Here is a 21136-nt window from a genome sequence, read left to right as displayed (position 1 = left end):
TTCTAAAGTTAACATTTTATTCGTATAAAAATATAATTATAATAATAACATATAAAATATTAAATTATTATTATCGACAAATTAGCTTCTAAATAAGTCTATTTCGTAAATTATCACGCAAAATTAAAAGTTAGACTGCATTGAACAAAGGAACACCTCAGAATGTCTGATAAATTGATTTTTGAGACATGAAACCCAATGTTTGCGTATCATGTATCCACGCGTGTAGTATTTTCTTCTACTTCCAATGAAAGCTAGAGAGAGATATGTGATATTTGTCCGGTATTCGTATTATTCACTCTGCATCGTAACGTGTCTGATATTTTGGATCAATTTCGAATATATTAATCACATTTAACTTTTATAGAATCATATTGTATCAATTTCAATGTATGGGTTCTAAAATACCTAAAGTTGACTGTTGTGAGACTAAGTTTCTTTTATATTTATTATATCTGCTTATACTCTAAGTACCTACTTCATATTTTATATTAAATGAAATATCTATGGCTATATTAATCGTTTACTTTAAAAAAACGGCGGTGTTCCGTATCACGATGGCAACGCTATAAAAGGTATTGGTTTTATAGTGTCTAAGTATTACATTTTATAATAAGAAATGTATGTCTGCAAATCATTTGCTTTGAAAGTTATTTAAAAAAAAAATTAACTCGCTCTTTGCAATTCGCTTTTTTATTTATTTCTTACTTCTTACAGTAATTGTTTTTAAGATGTTTTACAAAAGTTTATAAGTGTGGAAAATTTAAAAGTGGAAATGTGAAAAAAAAACCTGGAAATGCCTTTTAAAGTATTTTTTTTTCAGGTTTCTATAATTACATCATTTTACTGAACAGTTTTATTTCGCTGTTGTTTAAGGTCTCAGTTTTAAAACATTGCAAGCAATGTAGGTTTGAACAACGAAGAGAAGATTGTTTATCAAACAAGATCTGGCTGTAGGTTTGTCCAAAACGACAAACTAAACAAAAAATGCTCTCTTAAGCCTTGTTCGGACTAGAAGAGTATTTTAGTCGAATACCGAGTAATTTAGTAGATAAATGTGTCTGAACACCAAAAATTTAGTCGAGTAGGCTAGTAAATAATTTAGTCAAGTCAATCCATTTTGTTCTATTTTTTCGGGCGAGTAGCGCCTCCCACCACGCGTCCTTGCTTACTGGCTCACTGACTAAACAAGTCCGAACCTGTTGATTAGTCGAGTTCATTAGTGGCACTTCTCAAATGGGTATCATTGCGCTGAATTTGAGAGTGTATTTTCGTTAACAGAAAATTCACACAACTTACGGACATTCTCAAACTATCGGAAGTATTCTTTAGGATCGCTTCTAATGCTAATTCCTTCAGAAGACATTTAGTAGCTCCTAGTTTATCTCTTCTATCGATCCATTTTCGTACCCATAACTTATTTTTCTTAATCACAGAAATTTCCTCGTCCACCTCTTATAAAATAGCCATTACGATTAGCTTAATCAGTTTATTCACTCTATTGGGTTGCGGCCTGTTCATCTTGCTAAACACTACTCACTTGTGTACTCTACTCGACCGTAATGCGAACGATTTCTGTGCAGTAGCGAGTAGTTTAGCCACTAAATTACTCGGTACTCGATTAAAATACTCGCCTAGTCCGAACAAGGCTTTATACTTTAGGTCATTCCATTAATTTTAAATTTGTAACAAAAAAATCCATTGATGACAGAAATCTTATTTTATCAATTGTCTTTATCATTTTGAATACATATTTGTTATTGTATATTATTTAATATTATTATAAAATTACCTTAAAACATACTTAAATTTATTTTAAACTAATAAAATATTGTTATGGTTACCGTTTGACAATACATGGCTCACACGACCCTGGCTTAAGATAGGCAGGATGGCATTGTGGACATTTTGGGTTCTCACCGTAGCTTGACCTTCCTGGTCTGGACACTTGCACCTGGAACGAGGTCTGCGCATCATCAGACTCATACCCTGGGTGAGGACCATCCAACGGGAATACATAATCAGGAACATAATAGGAACTGATGTTGTACTCCACATTTCTAGGCTTAGGGGTGGCATCCTCATCTTTGATGGTAGTCCTCCTTGCAGTACTGAAAGGACTTTTACCGGTTTTGGGAGATTTAGTAGGTAGCGCTGTCGAATTCGTGATATTACCTTCCTTTGGAGGAAGTAAACCGAATGCGGGAACTGCCCATTTCCATTCATAGTAAATCGGCGGTCCCATTGTAGTCGAGTCCAGTGGAGATTGAGAGTAATCCTTTTTCGGTGGAAGCAACACTTGTTCCGGCTTAGGAATATTGCTCTTGACTCCAGAATCTCCATCGGTGTTATTCTCTGTTGGATTAGGCTTCGTATTGACACTGTCAAACCTAGTTCCTTCCCTAAACTTTTTGTCATTATCTGTTTTGAAATCGTTCAGCTTGTTACCGAAGCTTTTGTTCTTTTTTGGCGTACGTTCGTCTTCGGAACTGACCTGGCCTTCCGAACTCACTTGGCCCTCAGGTAAGTGTTTGTTCAGATCAATAATCTCGGACTGAGTGATTGCTGTTTTGATGGAATCAGGGGAATTAGGGTCGAAGCGCTTTATGAATTGGTAAACGGAGCTTTGAGTTGTAGTCGCATCGTCTTCGGCTTCAGTAGTAGAAGGCAGCAGTGGAGGCATTAATTCACGTTCTGGTTGATTTCCTTTATTTTTTAGCGAAGTGTCTCTACTTTCTGGTTGTGGTCGAATAGTTGGACCCGGTTCTTGTGAAGCGGCACCAGCGAGACTGTCAATGTTGTTGATCTGGACATTGGGTCTTCGTTTTCGGGTCGACCAGGACGTAGGTGGTCTGTAGTTCTGCTTCGCGCTGTCTAGGATGTTGTCTTCGTCGCCCGATATGGTGTCCGCAACGCCAACAATGTCGTTGTCAGGGTGCAATAGGAACTGCAATACCAGAATAGTTTTCATTGTAAAATATATTAATACTAGGGTTTTGCCCGCGACTTTTTCGCGAATTTATAATACTTAGAAGGTGAAAATATTTTTTTGAATAATAGAATGTTAAGGACCCATTTAAGGTACCAAAATCACGCCTTTTAAACGACTTCAAAAGAAGGGATTATCAATTTGACCACAATTTTTTTTAGTCATGTATGTTCACCGATTACTCGAGAAAGCTTAAACCAATTCTGATAATTGTTTTTTCGTTGGTTTTGTTCGTTTGATGATGGGATCCTGGAGAAATCGAGAAAAATCTACAATTTTCAAAGCCTATCTTGATTTGAGTGTTTCTTGTTATTCTGTGGCGTCGCGCACCGGCCGGCTGACGCCTTGTAGGTACATCATTATTACGCGCTTGATCATTAATATGGTTTTTTTTTATTAATTGCTTAGATGGGTGGATGAGCTCACAGCCCACCTGATATTAAGTGGTTACTGGAGCCCATAGAAATCTACAACGTAAATGCGCCACCCACCTTGAGATATAAGTTCTAAGGTCTCAGTATAATTACAACGGCTGCCCCACCCTTCAAACCGAAACGCATTACTGCTTCACGGCAGAAATAGGCGGGGCAGTGGTACCTACCCGTGCGGACTCACAAGAGGTCCTACCACCAGTAAATGCGATGTTATTTTAAAACTGCGATATGTTTTAGGATACTTATTGAAATGAAATGATATCAAGAATTTCTTTTAAATTAAATACTTGTAATGAATAACGTATTTATTTGGATATGAATTAATATCATCTTTACAAAAACAACTTCACAAATAATGCTTTATTTTAGAACAAATTTGGTTAGCCTAAAAAACGTTATAGTGAACCAACCTTAATATAGACTTTATAACATGCTACCACTTTTTTGTTAGAACTTTTAAAGGGGAACAATTCTGTCAAATATTAATTTAGCGAAGCTAACCGTTTCCGCAGCGCAGGCAGCGGAAGCTCTCAAAAGTGAAAAAAAAAACAGATTTTGAAACATTGTTTATTAGTGCTCCCATTGAATTAGTCTTACCGTGATGTTATATAGCCTATAGCCTTACTCATTAAATGGGCTATCTAACACCGAAATAATTTTTCAAATCGGATCCGTAGTTCCTGAGATTAGCGCGTTTAACCAAACAAATAAACTCTTCAGCTGTATAATATTACTTTAAATAGTATAGATTGCGATATGTGTGTGTGTTTTTAGTGCAAATATTTTCGTCTACAGCTTTTCAACCTTTCGATAATTTTTTATAAATTGATTAGGTATTATTATAATAACATTAAGTATAAATTATATTATAGTTACTTTCATACTGATACCTTTGATTCTGCTTCTTTTAATCCATCGTAATATTTACTGGTGAGTGGTACGGAGAGTATATCGGGTCTGGGAGTACGTTGGCTCATCTCCTCGTCTGAGACAAACGGTTTGTCGCGTTGGCCTAGAAAAAAATTTATAGCACCTTAAAATTTATGAGCGAAATTTTTAATTTAATTGGTTGACAGAAACAACAACAACAAAAATTTTGGTTATATCCATCAGTCTCATAATATAAACGACAAACATTTCATTTATGAGCCTGTACTAAATAATGACCAACTAAGGGGTTCCTAAATTACTGTTTGGTACCTAAATGCGATCTAAAATATCACCACTCCATTTCTTTCAGTAACTAAGTTAAATACGTTTCAAACTAGCAAAGGGAAATTGCACAGCCTCACCATATAACTAACAGTAAGTAGTAGGTACACTTACTTGTAGACTAGACACATTGTTACTGTTTTCTTTAGATTTAATTTAATTTAATACAATAACTAAAATAATTCTAAAAGCTGATTGAACCTCTTTAATGTGCCTTCAAAAATGAAAGATATGTGCAGTATTATATAAATGATTAGCGACCCGCCCTCGCTTCGCTTCGGAAACATTAAAAAACACATGAAACAAAAAAAAAAAAAGAAAAAAAAAAAAAAAAAAAAAAAAAAAAAAAAAAAAAAAAAAAAAAAAAAAAAAAAAAAAAAAAAAAAAAAATTTTCTATGTTCATCAGGGACAATGTCGGCTTCTAATGGAAAAAGAATTTTTCAAATCGGTCTTCAATTCTTTCAAATAGATTTTTCAATTCTTTCAAATAGATTATCTCGCAAGCTAAATCCTATAGATACGTTTGTTAGTCTTATTTTTAGTGTCGCTTTTCATGTGTCTTTCCTGTTCCATCCAATTTCAAATGACAATGATGCTAAAAATGTTTATCACTTCAAAATGATTCCCACAAAATGTAATTTTCGCTCAAAACAAAAAATTTAAGACCATTCTAATGTTTCAATGCATTTAAGAGCCTGATTAGTTCCATTTAACGATTATTTTTTCGTGTAAGATGTACAGGTTTCCAGCTTCACTGTTTCCTTAACTAATTCGTAACATATTATGTCGACAGCATCGTTGTTTTTCATTTCGGATAATACCCGGGCAACAAAAAGTTTGACCAAGAATGAAGATCGTGTTTTCATGGTTATTGTATTGTGTACCGACTGTACCCTCCTTCAAATCAGAACCCATAAGTGCTTAGCCATCGAAAACAGGCAGAGAGGTGTTGCGATAACGATGTTGGAGAATAAGACGAAATAACTTATGATTTAAAATATTAGTAATTAAAAATTGCTAAATACTGACTGAATGCTTCAAAGATAATTTATAACGACTTTTGGAAGTGAAACTTCTTTAGGCGCATTGAGAAGATATTTAATTTGCGACAGATTCGTTGCGGGTCGAGAGGAAAGATACAATTTAGGAATAGCGAGAGTGAGAAAATAGACAGCGAACCACTCGATCATGGAGAGAGGGAAAGGACAAAGCTTTTCTTTTTCCCTACCTATGCTGATAGCCTTGAGAGGCTATTTCAGCTTCTCCTTGACGTGTAGGTGAGCTCATGGGGCTCAAACCGGGAGTGTTGCTAACACTGGTCCTAGCAAGAGCAGTGCTTCACAGAATCTACCACCGGATCGAAAACGCGACCCAGTGAGAAGATCCGGCGAGAAACTCAGTGGGCTGTGTCTATGGGTTAATTCAGTCGCCGCATTCTTCGTCGTAATCGACGAGTTCGACTGTGACCGGTGCTTGAGGGATCGAAAAGCACCGAAAGTGAATCCGGGGATTCGCGTTGCTCTTTCGCAGTCGGATAAGTAATTAGCGGTGGATTCGACGAGGATGGTGACCGAAAGGACAAAGCGAGCTAAGTCGTTTCTCTTTTACACAGCATTCCATCTTCCATTAGAAATTTGATGTAAGGGTGAAAAATGAAGAAAACCAAAATACTACACACCGTGAAAGAAGTGAAGTTAACTTCAACATCACTAAGCTGCACGCGCACCATTTTTTAAATTCTTTTTTGTTGCTAATTCACAACGCTTCATAATATTGTGGTTCATCGTAACAGGGTCAGACCCATCTTCACTTCCTAATATACTACCGGTAATTAACAACGCATTGTGCATGCGTTTAATTTGTTTTATTTGTACAACGTTTCCTGGTTCGAGGAGGCTGTGCGTTTCTAGATAATTATTGATGTAACAAATTGTTGAGAACGTACAAAAAAGCGTTGTAATCGTTATTTTACAGTCGCAGTTTCGTTGTGTTTTAAGCGGAAGCTATTTATTTCACTTAAACAGCTCGTCGATTCGTGTTTGATCTAAAGTCTGTTAGGCTGATGCGCTTTTTAAGTCCCGGTGCTAGAATTGCCCTACGAGTAAGGCACGGGACAATGCGGAAAACCGTAATGGCGCCACAAGCCCCATTTTGACTTTTGAAGGTTACGACAAACCCAAGATCTTTCACCGGGCGAGGGAATATTCTCGACAGACCGACGTCACAAATTTTAATGTTGTTCGGGATTTTTATATGTGCAAGCTTAATAACTTAGACGTCTACAACGTAAATGCCATCTCCCACCTTGAGACATGAGTTCTAAGATCTCACTTTTAACAGTACAACGGTTGCCTCGCTGTTCAAACCGAAACGCATTACTGCTTTACTGCAGAAATAGGCAGGGTGGTGGTAACTACCCTTGCTGACTCACAAGTTGTCCTACCAGCAGTAATTACGCAAATTATAATTTTGCGGCTTTGATTTTTATTACACGATGTTATTCCTTCACCGTGAGAGTCAACCGCGAACATTTGTTAGGTACGTATATCATTGAAAAAATTGGAACCTGCCGGCGGTATTCGAACACCGATGCATCGCTACATACAAATACACCGGACGTCTTATCCTTTAGGCCACGACGAAATGTTGTTCGGGACTTGTATATATGCAAGCTTCAATTGACAATGTCGTTAGCGAAATTAAAGCACCTGTCACAAATGTCTTGTGTTCGATGATAGCACCCGCCACAGACTATCCGTTGCATCTATACAGTTTACATAATAGACACACCTGTGTGTCCACAGCAAGAATAATTATCTGATTTTACTTACCAATCAACAGATTAGCGTCATAGTCCCTTTCAGCCATGGAGCAGTTGACCATGTACCAGTGGTCGCAAACCAGCATTCTCTGCTGAAATAGGGTGGTCTTTGGACAGGAGTAGCTGAAGCGCCGACCCAGGCCGTCACACATGTGGTAAACCTGGAATACATGAGGAAATTTTACAAACGGATCGTGTAAAAGATTCTTTGACATTTAAATTTTGTAATGCTTAATGCGACAAACACAATATATACTAATATATAAATCTACAGTGGTTTTTACGGATGTTCCGTTATAACTACTGAACCATACACCCGATTGACTTAGAACTTGGTATCCATGTAGAAAATATATGTACTTAATGGATAGGCTAATATTTATATGAGTGTTGGACTCCCTAATCATAATGACAATAAATAATAATGTTAATTTTAAATGCCCAGCGAAGCGAGCGAGTACGGCTAATTTACAATAAAGTGTTATTGTGTTTAATAATCTTGGGTAAAAAAACCATCACCATAATAATTAACGCCGCGGAATAATTATGATATCAATGGATTTGCGGATCAGGACTTAGTGGATCTTCTGCTTTTTTTTTATTTTTTTTATTTATTGCTTAGATGGGTGGACGAGCTCACAGCCCACCTGGTGTTAAGTGGTTACTGGAGCCCATAGACATCTACAGCGTAGACACGCCACCCACCTTGAGATACAAGTTCTAAAGTCTCAGTATAGTTACGACGGCTGCCCCACCCTTCAAACCGAAACGCATTACTGCTTCACGCCAGAAATAGGCAGGGCGATGGTACCTATCCGCGCGGACTCACAAGTGGTCCTACCACCAGTAATAGTTTCTCCTCCGTTATTCTAGGAATCCAACTCTAACAGGTGTTTCGATAGTAGTTTCTTCTATTCTAAAACAGAAAACGCTCAAGTATCATCTTCTTCTTTGTCAACCGATTTAATCTAGTATCTAAGACTAAAGTACTAATAAAACAAATTTTAATGAAGACGTTTTTTTTTTAATTTCATTAACGGAACAAAAATATTTACTATATAAACTGACTCTTAAAGCTAAGGTCGAATATCGATCATTACAAACTGTAAATAAATTACAAGTTCTTAAAACAACTCTTGCAGAAATCTCGTCACATTTTGAATAGCCTGTTTTGATAGGAAACGATTCTAGCAAGTACGTACTAACTAACATAAAATTAACACTGTTGTAACAAAAGTGATGTGCTACTGACGTTCATAATATAATTAATAGTAATTATCGTGCATGTTTTCGTTACACAAGATGGACTTGTCAAAGGTCGCTGGACCATACTGAACGCAAGGCCGCTTATTTTTAATGTGGCTAGAATGCAAAAAGTAAATCTTTTAGGAGACTGTTTTTTTTCTTCTTTTTATTGTCTTTGTAGGCAAACGAGCATACGGCCCACGTGATGGTGAGTGGTTACGTCGCCCATGGACTTCAACAACGCCAGGGGCAGACCCAAGCCGCTGCCTACCGCAAACTTTTTCTTTAAAACATTAAAACTATACTTTGTCTTTAAAACGTGGTATACCGAAAAGATTAAAACTTAAATACATTCAGGATTAAAAAACCTATTATGAAACGCTGTAATGCTTCCAATTAATTATTACCAAACAGATAGCACAATATGGAAATGAGGCTTGGACATGTCCTGTTATTATTACTATTGGCAGTCATATTGTATGTAGTGTTTTATGTTATAATGAAAAGCACAAGATCGCCGAGTTTATTTTACCGATTTATCTCATAGCTGGCTCGAACCGGAGGTAGTTGTCAGCGTTGACAACATTCAACAAGTATGATGATGTTTAAATTGACATAGGTCAGGTCATTCGGTAGGCAGCGGCTTGGTTCTGCCCCTGGCATTGCTGAAGTCCATGGGCAACGGTAACCACTCACCATCAGGTGGGCCGTATGCTCGTCTGCCTACAAGGGCAATAAAAAAAAAAAAAAAAAAAAAAAAAAAAAAAAAAAAAAAAAAAAAAAAAAAAAAAAAAAAAAAAAAAAAAAAAAAAAAAAAAAAAAAAAAAAAAAAAACATAAATTTTACTCAAATCGATTTAATTTTTAATCGATTCGCTCCATCAGTTGCCTTAGAAAAGGCATTCAACTTAAGTGGCTTACATACCTATAGGTATAGTGCATTCGTAGAAGAGATAGAGATAGATAGAAAATCAGCTTTTCTGAAATTCACGATCAGAACGAGAAGTGTGAATACGCATTTTCTGGTCATATGTTACGCTTCCATATCTACAGTATCTAAAAGGTCCAGTTCATTGCCTAAAAACAATCAGAATCGATTGGATTCGGATGCGATCTTATTCCAGTCTCCGGCTCCATGCTCTCACAGGGTCGTGAGATCTACAGTTTCTACATGACAGTGCACTGGCAAAGTCGATCGTCGCTCACCACGGCAGGCAAATGATTCATTCAGCTCTTGAGAACCGAGTGTATACCGTCAACAGACCGCCAGTAAACTAAACGATCGGCCAACCTCCTGGTACACCCTAATACATATTACAGGATTTGGTGTTTCACGCTTCGACACTCTGATGGTGCGCAAAGTAGCTAAAGGTCATAATAGTACAAAGGCATCTACTCATTAATTCAATTTGCGATTTCGCTGCGTATCAATCGCCTCTATCCCATGTTCTGCAAGCGATGTAATTTATACGGATATGGTGTTCGCTCACGCGGCCCGTACATACATTAACTCTCTCCAGATCACCCAATCCCGTTTTTGCGCGATAGCCATCGGAGCACCGTGCTGTTTGAGGAATGTAGATCTTCACGAGGAGATTGATACGTGTATATCTAATGACAGCGTCAGAAAACTCCAATCTAAAAACCGGCACGACACGATTATCCCCTTACCATGGCGGCCTCTAATTATATAACCAACACAGTCGACGAGGCACCGCAAAGCCGCTATCGTCCTAAGAAAATCTAATCGGATCCTCTCAGTTCATACACAGGTTCTTTAAGGCTCTCCAAGAACCGGTCACCGTTCTCAAATTACTCAGCTGGTCGCAATTCCGACCCGGTGGCAGATTCCGCACAGCATTGCTGTTCCGAGAGCTGGTGTTAGAAACTTCTCCCAAATAAAGCCCCGTGACCTATCCCGTGACCTATCCGTCCGTGTGTACTTGAATTAGCCCCATAGGCTAGCAACGTTAGGCAAGAGAAAAATACACAAAATACTCGATTACCATGCAGAGAGCGCGTCGCCCGCTCAGCTCACTCAAAATCATTTTTTTAGTTACATAAGGATTTTATATTTTATGGGTGTAATTTTAAGAAAACAGGCAAAGTAAGAGTAACCCCATTATCACGAAAAACCTGTAACTTATTTTTTTATCTAAAATTATCTCAGCATTACAAAATTAGGAATATCTATAATTGCATTAAAATTAGCCTACACGTCAAATTATATTTACATTAACTCAAACTCAGTCCAAACGATTTACAATGACAAGTTGCAATTATATCTGACATTTGATGTAACAGCGCGTCATTTTGACAAGCAATGGTTGCGCAGTCGTGCTGCCATTATTGACGGTATAAACCTCAGCTTTCTGTGTTAGTATTACGTTGTCATTTAATTATGGTTAGATACGCTTCTGACTTCACTTTTACAAGTCGTCGTGGCCTAAAGGATAAGACGTCCAGTGCATTCATGCTGAGAATCGGTGTTCAAATTCCGCCGGCGGGTACCAATTTTTCTAATGGAATAACTACGTACTTAACATATGTTCACGATTGACTTCCAAATGCATTAATAAAAATTATAGATTATAATTTGCGTAATTACTGGTGGTAGGGCCTCATGCGAGTCCGCACGGGTAGGTACCACCATCCTGCCTATTTCTGCCGTGAAGCAGTAATGCGTTTCGGTTTGAAGAGTGGAGCAGCCGTTGTAACTATACTGAGACCTTAGAACTCATATGTCAAGGTTGGGGCATTTACATTATCGATGTCTATGGACTCCGGTAACCACTTAACCACTTAACTATGCAATAAATCAATTAAAAAACTTCAATGGTTTTGCATACAACCTGTGGACAGATTAGAAAATGTGCATTGATTTTGTCTAGTTGAAATTTCAGAAATCATTCACATTTGTCAAACTAATTAGAAACTCGAGATCTAAATGGATAAGGTCCTCCGACCTTACCCCCGAAACCATAACAATAAAGTTGATTGCACAATACATTTTATAAGCACCTACGTTGACTTCCATGAATCATAGCATTATAATGTACATGTTAGATACATTAAAATTTAAGGTCGAATGTAGTGATGTTCATAAATTTTTAAAAATACAATGCTTACAAATTGAAAGAGCTAAGTATAGTCACATAGATTCATTTCATGCAATCGTCATGTTTGGATTGTTGAATCCTTTATATTTCAATTAAATAAATAAAGGACGCGAAAAATTAAAAATCGTTGCTCAGATTTGACTTTCGTCATTAATAAGCAATTAAACTTAGCAAGCTCAAAACTGGATACATAACACTATGTTTTTAATTTCGTAATCTAGGGTCACGAGAGTTCATTGCTCATTCATTGCAGCGTGCTAATTTTATTGATATGGATGACAGTTGTGTTTGAACTAGTTTCTTGTTTACCAACGTATGTCAAACAAAGTCAAACAAAGTTAATTTATTCAAACAATTCAAGCGTTTGTATTTTAAATGAATATAAGTATATTTAATATCGTGACTATGCCGGGGTCTAGGTATGTCTCTTATAAAGTAAAAAAAACTTTCAAGTAAATACGTACATTCTTTCACGATTAATGAAAAGCGTCAGAATCCTACTTCGACAATGCGGCGCGACGCGAAAACCCTCTTATCGTGGCCGCCGCTAATTACTTATCCGACTACGACGGAGCAATGCGGATCCCCCGGATTCAGTCTCGGTGCTTTTAGATCCCTCAAGCACCGGTCACCGTCAAACTCGTCGATTACGACGAAGAGTGCGGCGAGCGAATTAACCCACAGACACAGCCCACTGGTTTTCTTGCCGGATATTTTCAGTGGGTCGCGGTTCCGATCCGGTGGTAGATTTTGCGAAGCACTACCCTTACTAAGGCTAGTGTTAGCGAATTCTCTGTAATTACTTATGACACGCAGATACTAACACCTTGCCTATTTCAGCCACTAAGCGAACATGTGTCAGATTCTGAAGAACGAGTCCAGTAATACAAGGTGAAATCTTAGCGAGTTAATCCACCCCTCTAGATGTAGTAATAGGTATTTTTTATCGAATAATATTTTAAATCGATAAAGCAATTCGAGACGCGACGCATCTTGCATCACTATCAGTCAGTTAAACAGGTAGTCATTATGCACATATTAAATAAAAATCTAAATAAAATACACATGTTTTTTTACTCACGACTCGTAAAAACACGTTATTTGGGGAGTCACGATTAAAAAAATATGATTTCGCGGTCTGGTTCACATTAAACTGTGTTTCTGTGGTTTACCTCTTTTTTTCTGTAGGTTTTTAACATTTTAGTGTTAATCTAAATTTAGTGTAGCTTTTTTATTGCTTAAAATAGGTAGACGAGCTCACGGCTCAGTCGATGTTAAGTGGCTACCGGAATTCATAGACACCAACAACGTAAATCCCACCGCATATATTGAGACATGAGTTCTAAGTCTCAGTTTTACAGTACAACGGCCCTTTATGGCGAAATGCACAGCTGCTTCACAACAGAAATAGGCAGGGTGGTGGTACCTACCCGCGCAGACTCACAAGACGCTCCGTCACCAGTCTATTACAAAGCAAACATCTTCCGCATCAAGATAACTTCGCGTTATCATTCACACAATTTGTGGTGTGAGATAACGAGATGATCTATGAGTATAGAACAGCAGGATTGAGTCTTCTGTCATAACGTTTGACTACATTGCTCACCAGAACCTAAATAACTTGGAACCTGTCGCTAGTTTAAAGCTTTTTAATTTTCTGATAGCTCACCGGGTGTGTTGTTTACAAGAAGCAGGCAGTCCATGACTGTGTCCCTGCGATTGATGACGTACATTAATTAAAAAACAGCTGGAAGGTGTCATAAATAGCAAAAGTTAAATGCGATGACCCTCGTGCGAGAAACGTATTTTAAGGTATTAGCTGAACGTATTAAAGGTTAGGTACATAAATGAAGCATCCCTACTGTTTTTGTCGTCTATAACATCAACAAACCATCACGGAACTATTGACGTTATCAGTTCAGACACGATGCTCCAGACACGAGCACGAATGTCAGGTCAAGGTCCCATCTTACTTCCTCATTCTGATGATGTCCCATTGTCCGTATTCAATGTAGAACAACATAGGTTGGTTTTAGAAATATATCAAATTCAGCATACCCCCTTGCACCCTCTAACCGACATCCGATCTCCGAAAGGAGTCAGAACCTGGTCAGAGTAGGGGTTTCCCGTAGCCAACACTACAACCAGACTGGCCGCACTACTCCGAGGACACCCGACCCGGTTGAGGCAAAATTCACCATTCCCAAATTAAGACTTTCTAACCTCAACAAAAAACTTGACCCCGACTAGGAATCGAACCGGAACCCGATTCACCGCAGCATAGTAGCGATCGAAATACCCGATATCAGAACAACTGCACCAAATATAGTTTTAAACTTACTTGATTATTTTCTGAATAATTAATTGTCGCACCTCCATCCACTAATAGCTTCTACGGTATTAGAATTAAGTAGTAAAAAACCCAAAAATAAAAATTCAGTTACATAATTATGGTAAGGCCGGCACATGTGGTGAACCCAAATAGATTTTTTCTTTTATTTTTATTGCTTAGATGGGTGGACGATCTCACAGCCCACCTGTTGCTAAGTGGTTACCGAAGCCCATAGACGTCTATAATGTAAATGCCGCCACCCACCTTGAGATACGAGTTCTAAGGTCCCAGTATAGTTACATCACTGCTTCACGGTAGAAATAGGTAAGGTGGTGGTACTTACCCGTGCGGACTCACAAGCCGTCCTACCACCAGTAAATATGCAAATTATAATTTTGCGGGTTTGATTTTTATTACACGACTAGCTGACTCGGCAGACTTCGTAGTGCCTCAATCGATAAATAAAAGACCTAAACTTTTGTATAAAATAAACTTAAAGCAAACAAAAGGAATTCGTCCGACGGGGAACACATCAAAGGGAAAACAAAATTGTTATTTTTGTTTAATTCCGAGCATTTTCATATTTATCCACCTTTTAATCCTTCTCTGGACTTCCACAAATAATTCAAGACCAAAATTAGCCAAATCGGTCCAGCCGTTCGACATCCAATAAAATGTATCACACAAATGCGATCTGCGTTAAAAATATGTATTAAAAAGAGCATCGGTTTTAAATAATTAGATCATAATTTACGATCGAATTGAAATTAGACACGAATTCGTTAAGTCACAAGACATCGAATGAGCCCGAGCTTGCATTGTTGATCGCAATTTGTATTCATCGAAGGCGGAAATCGTTGATGTTTTCAAATAATAATATAACAAAATTAGTTTGTAATTCGTAACGTTACGTTTTGTGTTATGTTTCCTTGTCGTTATCTATTTTTGAACTAATTTTTTTGGTTCATAAAAATTTATGAGACGCATCAAGGATTTCAATGGCCTTGTTATTTTTTTTATACCTATATAGTATATATACGTTTTATATAGATGAAGTCCGTTCACATTAGGTGTGACCAATAAATAATGTAACACGAGCGATACTTAACATGATATTTAAGGTCAAATTCTCAATTGGAATAGACGAGCGGCTATTTCGTTCTTCAAACGGAAATGTATAATTAGTTTACAGTCAAAACAGATAGAAAAGTGGTAGATATTCACTGAATATTAAATAATACATTTCAGTTCATTCTTGTATTACCTCTGGTAGATAGTCCGGCTTTGGCATCCGGAACCGGAATCAGGCTAGTGGTATTTATCCCCGCCTGCTCACAATTAGCACCAGTAAATATTCATAGAACAACTACCAAATATGTTTGTTAGCATTATTTAACACCTTCGCGTGAATAACCTCATTTCTGAATATTGTTACTGTAGTGCACCATTTTCCCATACAAAGTTTAGCAACGTCTAAAAAGGTCCTGCCGTAATATGTACGTATTATGATTTTTTTTAGGGAACGCGGCGATGAAGTCTATGAAAATCGAATGTGTTGCGGCGCTAAGTAGATGCGCCATAGGAATTTGCTCATAAAATAGGCGTCCAAAGACTTTCGGACAAAATAAATATGATAATCTAGAAGTCGTCATAATATGACGTTGCGCCATTTCATAATTTTAAAAACACGACGTTGTAAGACGTTGCTGCCGCGAACGTGTTAAGAAGAAAATGTAATTTTAGATTAAAAATTACCGAACAATTACAACAAAATCCGCCATATTAGCTTTCAGGAGTTGTTTTATACTGGTAGTAGGACTTCACGTGAGCCCGCGCGGATAAGTACCACCACTTTGCCTATATCTGCCGTGAAGCAGTAATGCGTTTCGGTTTGAAGGGTAGGGCAGCCGTTGTACTGTAAAAACGGAGACTTGGAACTCATTTTTCAAGGTCAGTGGCGGGATTTACTTTGTTCATGTCTTTGGACTCTGGTAAGCACTCAACACCTGGTGGCTCTTGAGATCGTTCACCCATCCATTATTGAACCCATATAGAGCCAATGATAAGCGAAGTATTATGATTTCTGTAATACTAGGTTTTAAACGCTAGGCGCTACGAAGACACCAATTTTTTTTAATTGCCTTGTAGGCAGACGATCATATGGCCCATCTGATGATGAGTGGTTACCGTACCGTGAGTGGTTTTTTTATAGTGGTAGGTCCTCTTGTGAGTCCGCACGGGTAGGTACCACCACCCTGCCTATTTCTGCCATGAAGCAGTAATGCGTTTCGATTTGAAGGGTAGGGCAGCCGTTGTAACTATACTTGAGACCTTACAACTTATATCTCAGGGTGGGCGGCGCGTTTACGTCGTAGATGTCTATGGGCTCCAGTAACCACTTAATACCAGGTGGGCTGTGAGCTCGTCCACCCATCTAAGCAAAAAAAAACCTCAGCAATCCCAGGGGCCTAGCCAAGTCGCTGCCTACAACTAAGTACTCTGCGCAAGCCCCGTTTGAAGAAGGACACATCATAGCGCTCGAGAAACACCGTGGAGAAGAGTTCATTCCAGCAGATAAAGACCCTTTTAGGCTTGCCGATATCGGATAATGAAAGACGTGACTTCAGCCTATAAATTGCATTTATTAAGACCATTGACCTTTAGTGGTGAATCAATATCTGTTTAATCTGAAATTATTTTCAAGTTTTTATGACTATAATTGGCGATTGCTTGATTAAAAAATGACTGCTTTTGGAAGTAAAGGCTACGTTATCTAGCATGTAAAATCTACGACTTATGCACAGTAAGTATACGCCTTTTTGTCGTCTCATTATTCTAATGATTGGTTATACCATGAATGTTCAAGCACAGGTTCAATGGCATGGAGTGACTAGCGCCTATGACTGCTAGGCTATCAGTTCGATTCTTACTGCGATCAAACAACTTGCGACGAATTGTCTCTCTCCGTCTTGGTGAGCTTAGGTCATATCTATGTTTGTGTGCATTGAAACCTCATTAATTATCGTAGTATGAGTGCACTGGTATGATAATCAGAGAATGCTACTACCCAATTCCCCACGAGGAGAAGGTCCTATTCTAGGACACCACACACTGTAACATCTATCAACGTAATTATCCTGCCCTTCTCCCAGTCACCTGAGATCAGCGTAACATGTTTTCTCCTTCCATACTCCTCTATCATATACCGTTTCTTTGCTCACTCCCCTCTTACACATATCGTCTTTTACGCAATCCGTCCATTTCTTCTTAGATCTACGTCTTCCTCTAATCTAACTCTAGCATTTATCAGCAAACTCCAACAAACCTATTTAAATGCCTAGATGGATGATAATCACATCGCCCTTTTGACGATAATCAAGAAGCACTCCTAACTATGTGTGAGGTTAACTAGCGAATGCGGTCTTGCCTTGAACTTATTATTTACAAACTAAACTAGACATCTAAAGTGCACAGTATTTCCACTTAGTATTAAAGATCATTTATGAATACGGCTTAATTAAAAAAAAAGAAACTTAGTGTCCTAGTGGGCAGACGAGCATACAACCCGCCTGGTGGTGAGTGGTTACGGTCGCCCATGGACTTCAGGAATACCAGGGGCAGAGGCAAGCATCTGCCTACAATTTATTATTATATTATATTATTTTAATTTGTTAACCAAAACCCATAGACATCCCAACTTCAGAACAAAAGGTTTAAACCTCAACTTTCTAGTACAACGTATGTCCAACCCTTCAAACCAGAGCGCATGCTTTGCGACAGAAATTGGTAGGACAACAGTACATACCTTTGCGGACTCAAAATAAGTTCAATTACAAAAATTCATAAATATTTCCGACTTAATTTTGTTACTCGATTTTAATTTCTTATCGTGGAGATCGTTCGTGAGCACGTGTTTTGTATTGTTACGTATTTACCTTCAGTAAAAGTCTACGTGATTTGAACCTCTGGACATGGTCGCACGAATCTACATACCCCGGGTATTCTACATTCTGTGATGTTGGCATGTATGAACACATGAACACATCTTCTAAGCGTTACTTAACTAACATAACCATTAATAAAGCATAGAATAACCTAAAATAATATCAGATTTCGTAAAATATGTTTTATTTTCTAACCGTAATGTAACTGTATATCAAAGTAAATTTCGTATATGAAAATGAGTGTGAATGCGCGTGTTTGTTTGTTTGTTTGATATGGATTTACTCGCGCGTCTTAAACTCTATCAAGACTCTTTTTACTTCTAATCTTGACACTTCTTTTTTTTCCTACCTATGCTGATAGCCTTGAGAGGCTATTTCAGCTTCTCCTTGACGTGTAGGTGAGCTCACGGGGCTCAAACCGGGAGTGTTGCTAGCCCCGGCCCTAGCAAGAGCAGTTCTTCGCAGAATCTACCACCAGGTTGGAAACGCGACCCACTGAGAATATCCGGCGAGAAACTCAATGGGCTGTGTCTATGGGCTAATTCACTCGTCGAGCCCTTCGTCGCACCGTTAATGGATTGGGAGGATCCGTAATGAGTGTGTCAATGAAAGTGTAGTACATCAATACATAGTACCATCAACGTCCGACAGATGGCACCATTAAAATTAACAAACGGATATATTTTTTACACATTCAGAGAGATGTCACAGTGGAACGTGGCCTAGTTTAACATGTAACAAACAATATTAATAGGACCAAGGATACACATGTATTAGGAGCGTCTTATGCGGCGAACTCTTCACGAAAATCTGTTTGGCTAAAAGCTTTTTAAAACCGTGTAACACTAATTAAGTGTCTCTGTAAGACATTCTCAATACAATTCTGAGGTGACAACACTTTGCCTTGACCTGAGACGGGGTCGAAAACGGTTCTACATAGGCCAATTAAAAACGATTGTTATAGGATCATTTACACCGAGATGTACACATAAAGATAGAACTAAATACCTTTTAAGCATGCTTTTACGTATGTTTGCGTGCTATAGAATCTTTGAACGTCATTTTCGCATACTCAAAGACGTTGTGTTGTTTTGAAAATTTACACACGCGTCAAGGACCGATGACAAAATAACAACTTTATGGCTAGAAACAGTGCTCGACCAACAGTCCGCAGTGACCGATACGGAACGTATGAAAACAGTGTAAAACGGAGCGTTAAGATGTGAGTGACAGAAAGCGGTAAGAAAGGGAAGATAATGACAAACAGAATAACAGAGAAAGGAAGATGGCGAAGACGGTTAAAAAATGAGCAAGCCGTAATAAAAGTATTAATTAATATTTAATTATTATTATAACAGAAGATTTTGGAACAGTGGAAGTTTTATTTTATGCGCTGCGATCTCTATTCTGCAGATCTATATTTTTTCCTACCTGCTGCAACTAGCCTCGAAAGGTGTACTAGCTTCGCCGGTTTCGGTAGGCAGCGGCTTGGCTCTGCCCCTGGCATTGCTGAAGTCCATGGGCGACGGTAACCACTCACCTTCAGGTGGGCCGCATGCTCGTCTGCCTACTAGGGCAATAAAAAAAATGTGTAGGCGCGCTCGCGGGTCTCAGCCTGGAAGACTTTTCGAAAATCATATTAGAGGACATCACACCGCGCTATATACTACGAATTTCAGCAGGGCCAAAAAGGTCTAACTTGAGAATTAAATTAAATTCGATTTATAGAGCCATAACAGTAAATATTAAAAGAAAGTTGAACGCGTCTTTGCACGGTCTCAATGAAAACGCAAGTATGAAACCTGAGCTGCTGGTTCATTAATGAGCGGAGCGGATTTTTTAAGAGGTCCGAAAATAACAAAACGTTCCGGTGTACCTTCCATTTAAGTATAACCGAGATCCATTGATTTTATCATGTATATTATGTATAGAAAATCCTTTGAAACATACGTATTAATTTGAACTAGTGGTCGTCCAGTGGTCGAAATTCGACCATAATTAATTTAAATTAGAAGATTAAAAATGATTATGGTTCTATTGTCAAAGACTATTTAACCTTCTACAATCACAGATTTCGCCAAAGCTACACTATAGATAAATAATATTCAAGAAAAAGAGTATTAATCTATTCACAAGTAGACCACAGACTTTAACAATAATAAAATATTATATATGGGTGAGTATGTGTGTCAAATGATAGAGTGTGTAATGTTTTTTTTATGGATTTCATGTTTTTTTTTTTGCATAATTTTAAAGAAAAATTACCATTCTGCACTCCTTCTCTATAAGTGTAGGAAATTTGATACTCCTCCGTCCGCGCAATTTTCGTTAAAAGGGGTACACAGTTTTTGCTTTACGTATTACTATATAGATTTATCTTTTAAATGTGAACCCAAAAACAGCTGTATACAAGAATCGCTCTCGCTCATGAGCGTGGCGCCGCGGCACCGTTATGTAAGCCAGTAAAGGTCAAGGCGAGAGAACTGGCTCATCGTGTTCTCGAATTATATTTTAAATTTTAGATCATTCCGTACAAGGTATGGTTTTGTACGTGCTTTTTTCACAGGCCTGCCTATTTCGTTCATCTCATGCCGTCATCTCGTTTTTACCATCACACCGCCCGCCATCGGAGTAGAGTTCATCCATACTACCTGGAGCCACTGCGGTTATCCATAGTGCGTTTCCAGAGGCCTTTTTTGCCACGTACCATCCGGCTATAGAATGAGCTCCCCTCCACGGTGTTTCCCGAGCGCTATGACATGTCCTTCTTCAAACGAGGCTTGTGGAGAGTATTAAGCAGTAGGCAGCGGCTTGGCTCTACCCCTGGCATTGCTGAAGTCCGTGGGTGACGGTAACCACTCACCATCAGGTGGGCCGTGTGCTCGTCTGACTACAAGGGATATGAAAAAAAGTGTGATAAGGAGTAATGATGCGTTCCTCTTTATATAGCGGGGTGCGACGGTCCATAAGCTTAGACTGCATGTGTTTTAAGATGTCATGCACTTTTTTCCCTACCTATGCTAATAGCCTTGAGATACCA

At 38.3% G+C, this 21136-nt stretch overlaps 1 protein-coding gene across 1 annotated transcript in view; it reads right to left on the bottom strand.

Annotated features, from left to right (window-relative positions):
* The window catches only part of js (jiangshi), a 62062-nt gene continuing 40926 nt past the window's right edge, over nt 1-21136 (bottom strand). Inside the window, exons 4-6 of the mRNA XM_028184579.2 lie at nt 7468-7618; nt 4314-4435; nt 1-2947 (exon numbers count right to left, since the gene is read on the bottom strand). Of these exons, the coding sequence (XP_028040380.2) occupies nt 1841-2947; nt 4314-4435; nt 7468-7618 (1380 nt within the window). The 3' untranslated portion in view covers nt 1-1840. The remainder of the gene's footprint in view (nt 2948-4313; nt 4436-7467; nt 7619-21136) is intronic.

This window comes from Bombyx mandarina, chromosome 23, assembly GCF_030267445.1.
Source record: "Bombyx mandarina strain Sakado chromosome 23, ASM3026744v2".
Classification (NCBI taxonomy): domain Eukaryota; kingdom Metazoa; phylum Arthropoda; class Insecta; order Lepidoptera; family Bombycidae; genus Bombyx; species Bombyx mandarina.
Note: the sequence above shows the minus strand (reverse complement) of the source record. Positions and strands in the feature narration are given on the sequence as shown.